Source organism: Nasonia vitripennis, chromosome 1 (assembly GCF_009193385.2).
Source record: "Nasonia vitripennis strain AsymCx chromosome 1, Nvit_psr_1.1, whole genome shotgun sequence".
Lineage (NCBI taxonomy): Eukaryota > Metazoa > Arthropoda > Insecta > Hymenoptera > Pteromalidae > Nasonia > Nasonia vitripennis.
This window is the reverse complement of record NC_045757.1, coordinates 22,789,805-22,802,202: the sequence shown is the minus strand read 5'-3', so window position 1 is coordinate 22,802,202 and position 12,398 is coordinate 22,789,805. Positions and strand designations below refer to the sequence as shown.

General features: G+C 42.4%; 1 protein-coding gene across 4 annotated transcripts; it reads left to right on the top strand.

The window, feature by feature from the left end:
- The first annotated feature begins 368 nt into the window (after positions 1-368).
- LOC100114569 (PHD finger protein rhinoceros) lies at positions 369-12,282 on the top strand. 4 transcript variants are annotated; one of them, XM_032595973.1, is made up of 13 exons: positions 369-1,041; positions 2,068-2,156; positions 2,354-2,530; positions 2,613-2,729; positions 2,801-3,151; positions 3,272-3,831; positions 3,934-4,079; positions 4,161-5,533; positions 6,278-6,978; positions 7,544-8,207; positions 8,345-8,768; positions 8,866-9,569; positions 9,718-12,282. In XM_032595973.1, the coding sequence occupies exons 3-13, from the start codon at positions 2,495-2,497 to the stop codon at positions 11,023-11,025; spliced, it is 6,384 nt and encodes a 2,127-aa protein (XP_032451864.1). In that variant the 5' UTR covers positions 369-1,041; positions 2,068-2,156; positions 2,354-2,494; the 3' UTR covers positions 11,026-12,282. The 4 variants fall into 4 exon arrangements, with proteins under 4 accessions (XP_032451864.1, XP_001599540.1, XP_031786284.1 ...); XM_001599490.6 differs by having other exon boundaries at positions 369-1,398; XM_031930424.2 differs by lacking the exon at positions 2,068-2,156.
- The last annotated feature ends 116 nt before the right edge of the window (positions 12,283-12,398 follow it).

The window sequence follows — 12,398 nt, the reverse complement described above, 5'->3', positions numbered from 1 at the left end:
TGCCCCCGTATAGGTCTGCTGCAACCTACAGAATGGAACGCGCAGCAATGCTCTTGCAATACTAGGTCCAGTCATCAAGTCATGTATGTATGTTATACCTATAGACTTATTCCTGCATGACGCAGGCCTACTAGCTCAGCTCAGCTCAGGCTCGGTTCGGTTCGGCTACTATCCGCAATCGGCCGTCGGCCTGCACTCTAGCTGGCGTGCCGTCGTCTCGTCGTGGAGCTGAACTGGATCGATCCCCATCGACGCGCTGCCGCGCAGCCAGCCAAGAGCCGCCGCCGCCACCGCGCCGTGTCCAAGCAAAACACGAATACGCGCCGCCGCGCCACCGCGACAGCGCCAGCTAGCCGCCGGGAGGGGGTGGGAGGAGAGGAGGGCTTCGACTCGAGAGCGCGCGCGACTTTTGGAGCACAGTACAGACAGCACACAGTACGAGCTGCCTACTTGCCAGCCGCGGACGTGCCGCTGTGTTCCGCTTTTTCGCCGCCGCCGCCGCCGCCGCCGCCGCCTCCGTTTTCCTCTCCGCGGCGTAAGTACGATTCTCACGGAAATCCTACACGGCCATCCAGCAGCAGCAAGAGACGAAGCCAAGTCGTGGCGCGCTCGACCCCCCAATGCTGACGAGTGTCCCTCGGCGCCGCTTGCAGCTGCGAGCGGCTGCCACCGCCTCCTCCTGCGGGCCAAAATAAACCCGAGAACAGCAGTGCGGGCACCGTCCAGACTCGACCCGACACCCAGTTCCGCGATTGTGCGCTGTCGTCCAACGGCAGTTCATCGGTGCAGTGAGTGCTTGCGTGCGCGGGAAGGCTGCGAGAGGATGCAGCAGCAGCAGCAGTGGGCGAACGCCGCCTCCGTGATCGGAGAATGAGCGCCCGATCATGAGCTGCATCAGAGGCTAGCGACCGCAAGCAGCCAGCCAACAGGCAAGCGAAAGCGGGAGCGAGAGAGAGAGAGAGAGAGAGAGAGAGAGAGAGAGAGGCGAGAAGAGAAGAGAGACCAAGCGAGGAAAGGGCCGCAGCAGCAGCATACAGCCGAGTGAGTGAGCGAGCGAGCGAGAACGGAGAAACGGAGCTAGATAGATATATAGTAGAGAGAGAGAGCGAGAGAGAGAGAGAGAGAGAAAGAGAAAGAGGGAGCGCGCCGCTGCAGGAGGCGCCGAGTGGCGGAGAGCGCGCCGCGGCTGCGATGAGTTCACGCGCCGCTGGCCGCTGCTGCTCCTGCTTCTGGCAGCGACGAGAGCACTACTTCCGTACGAACCGGGGAGCCTCTCCCTCGCCGATTAGTACTCTCCGTCGGCTGCTACTCCCTGCTACTTCTGTCGTCGACTTTTCTCCGCTCGGATAAGCGCACACCTTCGACGGGTTATGTTTCCCACTTTCATCGGGATCCTAGGTGAGTTACCTCAGTTATACACCTAATATTTCATTTGGGCCGTGTCTCCACCTCGACTCCTCTGCACGACATGTACCACATCACGAGGAGGTCGTTCCTGCTGCGAGTTGATCGCAGCTCTGCCGAGAGTCCGAGTTATTTAGGGCATTATGTCTTGTTTCTCTCTCTCTCTTTCTCTCCCTCTCTCTCTCTCTCTCTCTCTCTCTCTCGGTATATTGCGTTATTCATGTACTGGACTGTTTTTTAACAGAGCCCCCTGCAATTTAAAATCAGCCAGATTTATTATATACCAGTATCAACATGGTATACAGGAACAATGCCACATACAGCCAAGAGAAAAATCAAAACACTGAATGCATTGCACCAACATGCAAATACTCTACTCTGTGCAATCATTTGCCTGCATATTTTCTTGACTGACTCTGAGAGACTGGGAATTCATTGACCATTTTTAGTTGATAGGAACAGACTCACACATGCACACACACATACTCAAAGAAAAATTAAATTAGAGTGGCAAATCGAGCATATTTAGTAAAATTCAATTTTGGAAATGAGATTTTTACACTCAGTTTTATACAATTAAATATTATGCATTTTGGTATAGAAGATGAATCAAGTATAAAATTAAATGCTGAACAAACTTAGGCTCCCTTAATATTTTTGTAGACATTCAATCGTGGTGGGAGGTGCCGAGTATAGCGCACTTTTGCTCCTTATTCAGAGACGCCTTCAATCTTCTGGATTTTGATATTGAGGTATCTAATATAGATACAAAATGGCTTTTGCTCAATTAGGCACTACCCACGCAAGCTTGTTGCATGACTTTTATTTTGCAAAACAAAAAAAAAACAAATTTACCTGCTGCTTAGCTTATGTTCTATCCTTTTATGTATTTGCTATGGGCTGGTTTGCATATTTAGAATATAAATTAACTCATACAAAACTGTTTTAGGATTTGGAGCAAGCTCTTTTGACAGATCCGAGTAGCACTGGCACTGACGGTCAGGATTTATTGCAGGAACTCATTGTTAGGTTACTGGAAGGCTGTTTGCCTGATGACACTCGCAATGACATCTCTACGTTTAATTACCAGATGTTTCTTAGAAGACTCTTTCGTAAAAAGTGTCAAGTATGTATGCAGTAGTACTTTGGTGGTAATTTGTATAGGTGAAATTGCAGACCCTTCTCAAGCCAATAATGATTATTTTTAGGAATACCAGTGTGACAATCCATTCAATACAGATGTAGACTTTGAATTGTTACCTCTACGTCAAAAAGTAGAAATCTTGAGGTCTCTCTGTGATTTCCGACTTGATGCTGCAGGCGTTGTAAGTATACCATGGTTTGTTTGATAACATTAATTCGAAAGATGAAATAATAAAAAGGTTTTTTTGCACAGGAGGAGTCACTAAGTGACTTGGACTCTGATAGTCTACGCGTTGAACCATTAGGTCATGACCGTAAGAATTCTGCCTATTGGTACTTTTACGGAACTCGACTGTATAGGGAGGACTACATTGATATTTCAAACACTGTTCTGTCCCCGAAACAAAAACAGAACAGGCCAAGAGACAAAAGACGTAAAAGGTGTCGGAGTAGATTGGCAAAGGAGGAAGAGGAGGAAGAAGAGAAGGAGGAAGACTGTCTAGTTTCAGCTGATAGTGAAGATTGTGAAAGAGAAAGTATTTGGCAAGTAGTCTGCTTTACCCTTCAGGATTGGAGCCGTTTAGTTGAAAAATTCAAAGATTCTGTAAGCTTATATTGTTAAATTGAATGAAAATACTATTATTAAAATTAATTATTAAATTAAAAAATTATTAAAATACTATTATTATATAAATTTTGAAGATTAATAAAATTAAATTTACAGAAACACGCAACTGAACGCAAACTCTACAAAACGCTCTCACAGGATTTTATGCCTGAAATTCCAAAACTTTTTGACCTGAAGGAGAAACAGCAAAGGCGCAAGATTTTGCAGCGTAGCCGCGCTCGAACCGTCCAAAGTCTGCACGAAAACGACGAAGTCGACGAACAATCAATCATGGTTAAGAGCAAGATCAAAACAAAAACGAACAAAACAACAAAGAAAAGCACAAACCAAACATCGAAAAATGCGAAAACCGAGGTGGAGGTCGTACCGCCTCCGGTGCAAAAGAAAGGACGGCAGACCAATAATTCGTTGGCTTCTGCCGTTGGACAAATCCTCATCGATACACGCGACGAAGTAACGGACGTGGAGCAGAGTAAGAAAGGCTCTGGTGGAAAGCATGGAGGTAGTGTATCATCTGGATATGGGTATGGCTTTAACAGCATTGGTATCGAAGAGGAAGAACAGCAAGTTGGAATGCATAAAGTGCTTAATATATTGAAAGACCACGAAGACGCGTGGCCTTTTACAGATCCTGTCGACGAACAGTATGCACCAAGGTAAATAATAGAACCTGGAGATCTACTTAAATATCGCTATTTAAGCCAATCAAGAAATTTATTTCACTAATTTACTTACTAATACTAATTACTTACTAATAGGTATTATAGTGTTATTCGACGACCAATGGACCTTAGTAAAATGGAAGAAAAGTTGGAGGAAGGTTCTTACAAGACAATAGGCCAATTTAAACGAGATTTTCGACTCATAATTGACAACTGTAAGCAGTATAATGGTTCTGACAATGGTAAGAGTTTGATTTTGTCTTGATCATTGACTTATTCTAATATAATATGAGCATGTAGTAATCTTTTTTTAAATTCTTTAGAATATACAGAAATGGCAATGAACCTAAAGGATGTTTTCGATCGAGCGGTAGATCGATATTTGGAATCAGAAGAGTCTTGTGATGATTCGTTGTCTTGTGGTTCTGCTGCTAGTGTTAATTCCCCAGGTTACAAAAGTAAAAACTCTTCGCCATCCGCTATTCGTCACAGTCAAAGGCATAAACATTCACGAAATAAAAAGAATAAGTTAGGTAATAAATCGAGTAAAAAAAAGACGAGACGAGTTTATGACGATGCGTCTACGAAAGAGGAGAGTGAAGCAGAAACAAAAGCAGTTAAAGTTAAGGATAAGAAGACTAAGAAAAAAACGAAAAAGTCTAAAAGCGAAGTGAAAGAAGAACTGATTGACGAAGAGCAAGAAAATGAAGGTGCAATAAGTGACACAAATGTGATAAAATCAAAAAAGAAAAAGTCTAGTGATACCGATCAGCGGACAGTTACTAAAAATAGTAAAAAAGTATTGGTGAAAGAAGAACTGATTGCAGATGAAGAGCCAGCAGCCGTAAAACCAAGTAAAAAAGTTAAAAAGGAAAAAGAAATACGGCAAGGAAATGTGGAATCGCGTTCTCCAAAAGAATTAAAAGAGAATAGAAAAAGGAAAGATGATTTTGAAGAAGATTATGATGTGGCTTCCATTCCCAAAAGTAAAAGTAGAAAAATTGAAAAGAAGGAAAGTAAGGAATTGGATGTCTTGATAGACCGGGTAAGAAAAAGTAAAGTTAAGAAAGAATCTCCAGATAGATCAGTTGAAGAAGGTGAAAAACTGTCTTCTCCTACTGCTGTTAAGAAAAATCGTAAAGCTAATAAAGAAAAGCCAGAATCGCCCACTAAACATAACGATAAAGAAAAGGAGAAAAAATCCAAGAAAAAAAGTCATGAGCTTCTGAAAAATGGTGAATTAAAAAAGGAATGTGAAGTGAAAAGTATTGAGCGTACGACAAACGCGAATAAAAGTCCCGCGAAAAAAATAGAATCTTCGGTGAAGAATGATACCGAATCTCTTGATAGTCTTAAAGACAGAATTAGCGAAAGGCGACGAGAGGAGAAATTAAAGTTGGAACAAGAAAAGAAAAAGAAGCAGTCTCTTAAAAGTGATGGTTTTCACGGAACTTCTAAAAAAGTGCCTTCTAATGGTAGTACCTATCATAACGATGTTGATCTGAAATTAGGTAGTAAAAAGGTAAAATCTAAAAAAACAAATAAAGATGAAAAGAATTGCGAGAGCAAGAGTCAAAATCAAGAAGTGAGTGAGCCAAAGAAAATCAAAACCTCTTATAGCAAGCATACCAAAGGATCCGGAAGAGGAGATCCGGCTATTCAAGCACTCAATCAGGCCACAGAACAAACTCTTAATGTGAGTGAATATATATGTTTTTTTTTAACTGGCATGAAATAATTTTTATAATCATATCATTTATCAGTGTCTTTTTTTTAATATTTTTCTTAATAAATCTTGACCAAATTTAATTACATTCGTACAAGTCGTTAAGCTGGTTCATCTGGTATGTCGCTAGTCAAAATGTAGATATTTTTCTGAAATTCTTATTTCGTTTTAGTACAAGAGATCTGACTCATTTAAGACTTATAAAAAGTTAGTTTATAACAAATAATGGTTTTTGATAAAGAAATCGAACTTTTTATATGAAAAAATTCAATATAGACGACTTGCGGTCAAGTACGCATATTTTTTATTAAACTAATTAAATATTCATGCATAGAGGTACCCATTGATCGTTTTCAAAATCTATATAAATTCGTCAAATATTAGTTTTCTCGTACAAAAATTTATAACAGAAACGGCATGATATACAATGAATATTTGCAAATTAAAACCAGGAAAATGTTATTCTCCAAAAGACTTCGTGGAAATTTTTATTAATAATCGTCAGTAGGGTATCCAAATGACTCAAAATTTTGTACAAACTTTTTGTTTATATTTATCCACGCGTGTGATTTTTCTTACTGAATCTGTTTATTTCTAAATCAGATGAACAACCTCAAATTTACGTTGTAAATTTGAGGTTGTTCAAAAACTCGTGTATTTCGATGAAAATCATTTAATTTTTTTCATACCTTTACTGTTCTTTGTTCTATATAGGATATAAACAAATGGTTAGATGACGCACCGAAGTTATCTGGGTTTTCATCGGGCAACGATTCGCCCGTATTTCATGCGACGACGAGCAGTGATTCGTCACGAGTCACTCAAAGCAAACACCAGCAGCAATCCTCAGCAGCAGGCAGTACCGGTATGGCAAGCCTATCGTCAACAGGTGCAGAGCAGGTTTTGTCGCGCAAGCGGCCAAGCTCTATGAAACTCCTAGGACCACACGCTCCTCTTCCGCTTAGACCCAAGAAAGTCCAGAGGACAATCGATCGGTTGCAGCCCGGTAAGAGTAAAGGCAACCTGCTGTCGAAGAAACCGCCATCAAACGATAGTGCGCCTACGAATGATGCCGCCAACAGTCAGTCCGCCAGCGCTGACAGCGAGCAGACTAGTCGTGAATCTGGGGATGGACCCAAGCTCAGCCTGGGCACGGTTCTGAAGAACGTCGACTCTATCCAGCTTATATGCAAGAGTCTTGTTTCTTCGCCAAATCCTAATCTTTCTAACGATGAGGACGCGGAGGAAGCTACGAGTAAACCCGCAACGCCCCAAGGCAGTTTTGCAGAGGAACAACCACCAACTGGTAAAAAGACCTTGATGACTGCTGTTGCCAAGGACGAGCAAGCTGACAAGAAAGCTGACAGTGAGGAAAATCAGAAACCTAAATCAGCAACACCCAATTTGAGCGCTTGGTACGCCCTTTTCACCACTATATATTAAGTTTGATTGATTATACGATTTGCGATTGATTCGCTACATATCTCTTGGTCCTTTCAAATGTTTGTACATCTTGGACAGTTTTTTCCAAATCTTTTTCTACTAAACTAACCAGTAGATAGCACTTGTATAAGTAATATCATGAATGAAAATACAGTGTTGGTTATAAGATAATTTGAATATAAGTCTAATATACTGCTTCAAGTAAAGAAATAGTGACCTATTATGCCACGCTTAACTGATGCGGTATAAGTAGTTCATTATTTACCTGGCATATCGGCCTCGCTACGTTCGGGAGCAAACCTCACGGTACGAGAATCTACTGTTTATGCCACGCATAGGCCTGACCGCAGATTTATGCTAGGTTGAGCTATGAAATACTATACGATACTCATATAAGTAGACCATCACACCACCGCGTTAAGCACCTCGCTTATACATACGGTGTCGTGAAGGGCTATTTATGCCACTAAAATTCTAATGTACCAATCACGCATACCTTATCAAAAACATGATTTTAACATCTGTCTCATAAACCAGGTTCAAAGCGTTTGGGGCGCCAAAATCCAAAAAGAAAGATGAAGAAGAAGAGGTAATAGCAACCGTTAATACGAAGAAAGATGAACAAGTTCCAGAGAGTAGTGGTCTTGGCATTGGTGGCAGTCGACAGAGGCGTATGAGTACAGGTGGTAGCAGTGTGAGCGAATCTGTTTCATCGTTTTCCCAAGAATCGCCACCAAGTGCTGGTACCGGTCGCTCACCGCATCAAAGTCAGCAGCAAGCACTGCCGTCTGTAATGCCGTCACCTGCTGCTGCTATCGAGCCCCAAATACGGGGAGCAGGGTTCTATCAGGATGCGCTGTCGACGGGTAGCAGTCCTTACAATAGTCCGTATTACACAACGCCGCCACGATACAGTGCCCAGCTGCCACCTACGCCTTCACCTCAAAATCATCCACTTTCACCGGCATACCCGTCTTCGGCTGCATTTGATCAAGCCGCGGCGGCCCAGGCTTCTCAACAACCAACGCCACCGAGTATCTACTCTCAAATTAGCCCGCAAACGTCACACCAGTCCTTCCAGAAACCTTCGCCACAGTCTCAATCGCCTACTACCTTCTCGCAACAATCGCCTCAGAGTGAGCCTCAGCCGTACACCGCGCCGGCACTGGCGTCGTCCCAATCTCCAGTGTATCCACAACAGGTGCGTAAATGTTGTATTTTAATATCAGCAAGTATTTTTATGATGTTTGAACAAATTTTCATATTATAAATTACAAATAGCTTACTTTTTAAAAATAATTAAAATTCACTAAAATCATCTTTGTTATCTGTTAATAGTCACCACAGTCGCTGCAATCTTCTCCGTATCCCCAACCGTCACCCCAGCCAGCCAACTACTCGCAGTCATCCCCGCAAACACAACCGCCAACTCCAGGCTACTCCCAGCCATCACCACAAACTCCGGCTAGCAATTATTCACAGCCTTCGCCCTCGCAAGCGGCGACGCTAAATTTTTCGCAGCCTTCGCCGCAGCAACAACATTCGCCGTACTCGCAGTCATCACCTCAGCCACCCCCAAGCTACTCGCAGCCGTCGCCACAATCGCAACAACATTCGCCGTATTCACAGCCGTCGCCACAGCAGCCTAACTATTCGCAGGTTTCACCGAGGCCGCCGTCTTCAACTTCGTATTCACAGCCATCTCCTCAGCCACCCGGTTACAACGCTCAGACGCCCAGCCCATATTCTCAACCAGATTTAGGTACATAGATTATTCGTTTTGTAATTACAGGAGCATAAGATTAAAAAATACTCAATTGAGAAATTTTTTTGATTCAATGAAAATACGTTATCTCTAGTCATAGCGCAGCCGTCACCGCAACCACGAGGTTATTCGCAGACGTCACCACAGCAGCCACCACCAAGCTATTCGCAACCGTCACCTCAAACGCCTTCTCCGTACTCAGCACAACCATCACCTCAACAACAACCCGCAACATATTCGCAACCATCACCGCAAACGCCGCCCAGCTATTCGCAACCTTCGCCTCAGCAACCTAGAGCGTATTCACTCCCATCACCTCAACAGCCGCCAACGCAACAACAGTCAGTCAGCAGTGTGCAGCAGCAACAGCAAATTTCTAGCTATTCTCAGCCTTCACCTCAAAGTCAGACACAGCAGCGGCAACAGATTCAGGCTGTTTTTGCAAAAAGCACTGAAGACTACACTCAAAATTTGTCGACATTGCCTACGTTTAGTCAGCAAGTTAAATCTGCATATTTGCAATCATCTGCAGCCTCGACACCAATAGTTAAACCTGCGGCTACTAAGGACAAGCAAGTGCAACAACAGCAATCGACAGCTGAACAACATTTGGCAGTTTTAAATCAACAGGTGTATCAATCGGCTACAAGTACACAATATCCTCCGAATTATCCTGGAAACGTATTCCCATCCACTGACAGGATGAGCAGCCAACTGAGTACGGAGCCGACCGGTAGGTCCACTACTTCCAGACTGACAAACCATGAAGCGCAGCAACATCTAGCTCAACAGAGACAGGTACGTTCCATTTTATTTTTACCAGTTTATAACAAATTTTTCGGCTGGTTAGAAAAATGTTCCATTGCCATCCGTGTTTAACAACTGGAAAAGATTATTGATTGATATTTATTGAAAAATTACTTCATAAAAGATTGTATGTCCACAGGTAGCAGCAAATCGTTTGCAATCTCAACAGAGTCAAGATCAGCAGTCACAGCTGCTAAGCTTTCAACAAAATCTGGCGAGCCACGAATCTCTTTACTCGAGCGGGTTTCAAACGACGCCGTACCCTATGCCGAATGCTGCCTGTCGACCTGTATATCCTGGTTACTTTGACACTAGTGCAAAAAGTACGCCTAGTGCTTCTAGTTCTGGTGGCAGCTTGGCTCCAGTGAAAAAGCGTATGTATAATGAGCCTTCCACTGCCCCAGATGCAGCGGCACAGCGCGCGCCTGGTCAAGATCAGTTTGGCTTTGACTCACTTATGGCCCTCGCACATTCACAGTCCGACGTACCTAATCAGTTCGACAGTAGTTTTGCTAGCAGTCTCGCCGATTCAGTCAATTCGAATTCGCCTTATGCAAGGCTGCAACTAGGTTTGGTTGCTAGAAGTGCTAAGGAAACTCAGCAACTGCTCTCCATACCGCGACCAAGTGGCAAAAATGACCCTCTTGCTGCTTATGCAAGAAGCTCTGCCCCCGGTCAGTCTGAGCTTGATCTCAATCTTCTACAAAGTTTACAAAACGCTGCGGCTAAGAACTCGGGTATGTTATCTATGTCGAGACGCGTAACAGAACAGCCAACACCGGCACAACCCACTCCTGCCCCAAAAGCCAGCAAGAGGAGCAAGAAGAGTAAGGCACAGCAACAGCAGCAACAGCAACAACAACAGCAACAGCTTAACGTAGGCATTGACCAGCAGACAGGCATTCCTGGTTTTCCACAGTATGGTTCTGTTGGAACTGATCCCATTGGCAGTCTTAAACAGTCGGCCGTAGGTGGTAGCGCTTTTAATTTTGCCACCTCTGCTGGAACTGCCAACAGTTCACCTTTCTATGACAAAGAAGCCACGGCTTCAGCAGCTGCAGCCGCCTACGCATTTCTTGACGATTTCCGAAATCCTAACCTACCGAATTATTATAATATGCTACGCCAACAGCAACAAGCGGCCCAAGCTCAACAGCATCAAGCTCAGCAGCAAGCAGCTCAGCAACAGCAGCAGCAGGTGACACCAGTGTCGGATGCGGCACAACAGGCTTGTAATAAATTGACAAGTCAAACAGCAGCACGGAATTATTCAAGTCATCCATTCCTGCATTCGGCCCAAAGGCCGACACCGTACGGGCCAACGCCAGTTCCTTATGTCACACCTCATGGAGCCAATTTGAGTGTTGATCCTGCGGCTTACCAACAGTACCTACATTCTTTGTACGCGCTACAACCACCACCTCAACACAGGCCTACCTGGCTCTAGCCGTGAGAGTTGCTGAGACTTGCTTAGCATAAATGTCGCGAAAGTGAGGACGTAACTGCAGTTCGGCCCCGGTAGGACAGACGAGTTGTTTCCGTGCAATGACTGTGCATTGTATCTTAGCTGTAGATCATTGGAAATATTTGTTCAACGTTCTTTTGTGTATTTTTATTAATATTTTATTTTAATTTTTTATTTTTTTAAACTTATCGATTCAATTGACCTAATCGTTATTTTATTCATTTTACTTTTGTTTTGTTATACGAGATGTGAAAGTAAAAAGAAAAAAGCTTCTTTTATCACTGTCTCGAAGGAATAGCTAAAAGTGTCCATTAGTGCATGGAAACTCCTCGTTATTTTGATACAGTATTGCATTTTAGTTTTTACAACTGTTTGGTTGTTTATTGGTTTCTCCTTTCTTTTTTCTAAAGATACTTAGTCCTAAACTTGTCATTTGAATACGGAGATGCATTAAATTAGTAAGCTCTCTACCAAGTCTGCATTGTTCTGCACTGATGAAACAAAGCGCATTCATCGTTCACTTATGTATTAAATTCATTATTTGACACATGACATTATGCGAAAAGTAAGTGGTTAGCGTTACCCCCTTTTTTTAAAGCGGACTACGTAAAGCATAAAAAAAGCGAATTCGATACCGAAGTTTTATACATTTTGTCAACACACTAGTTTTTAACTTAAGTGATGTAGTGATATGTAAATAAAGTCAGAAACGTTTACTAAAACGTCTAATGTTACAAGACGCAATGTACTTTGTTACACTGTACCAATTGCTGTAATTATCAATGGACAATGCTAAAAGTCACTATGTCGCGCGATTTTTAAGCATATTAACATAAAAAAGTGGTCCATTGAAATAGCTAAGCGTGCCTAGAAGACTAAGGTACAATTTTTTTGTACGAAATCACTCTACCAACTTCGTACGACGGCATACACTTTAAAGTTATCTTAAACTGTAAGGTAGAATCCCTCTTTGTACATAAGATACATATCCGGAAAGATGTAATTTGGTGTAAAAAAATAGAGGTTCGCAAACTTACGATCGATAAGATGAAAAAAGAGAAATGTTATTATAAAAAGTAAATACGTTCAAAGCGAAAATATGCGAAATCTATAAGTTGCCCCACCTATATATAATAAAACTAGAGAAAAAAAATATATTAAGATCTATAAATATATGAATATATGTATATTGTAAATGTGTAACGAAGACAGAAATTAAAAAGCGGTTTGTTACAAAAACAGTTTCTTTATTTTACCTATTTTTTTTTTTAATTTTCTTTCGATATGATTAATTGTTTTTAAGTTCCTTTTTTATATAGTTATTGATAAATCATCTGATGTTTTATGGACATAAA

Bases quoted from the DNA above. Each gene is read 5' to 3' on its own strand.
- LOC100114569 (XM_001599490.6), top strand. From the start codon at position 1,371: ATGTTTCCCACTTTCATCGGGATCCTAG. The intron at 2,730-2,800 runs GTAAGTATACCA...TTTTTTGCACAG, and splicing joins GACTTGATGCTGCAGGCGTT to GAGGAGTCACTAAGTGACTT. The intron at 8,208-8,344 runs GTGCGTAAATGT...ATCTGTTAATAG, and splicing joins CTCCAGTGTATCCACAACAG to TCACCACAGTCGCTGCAATC.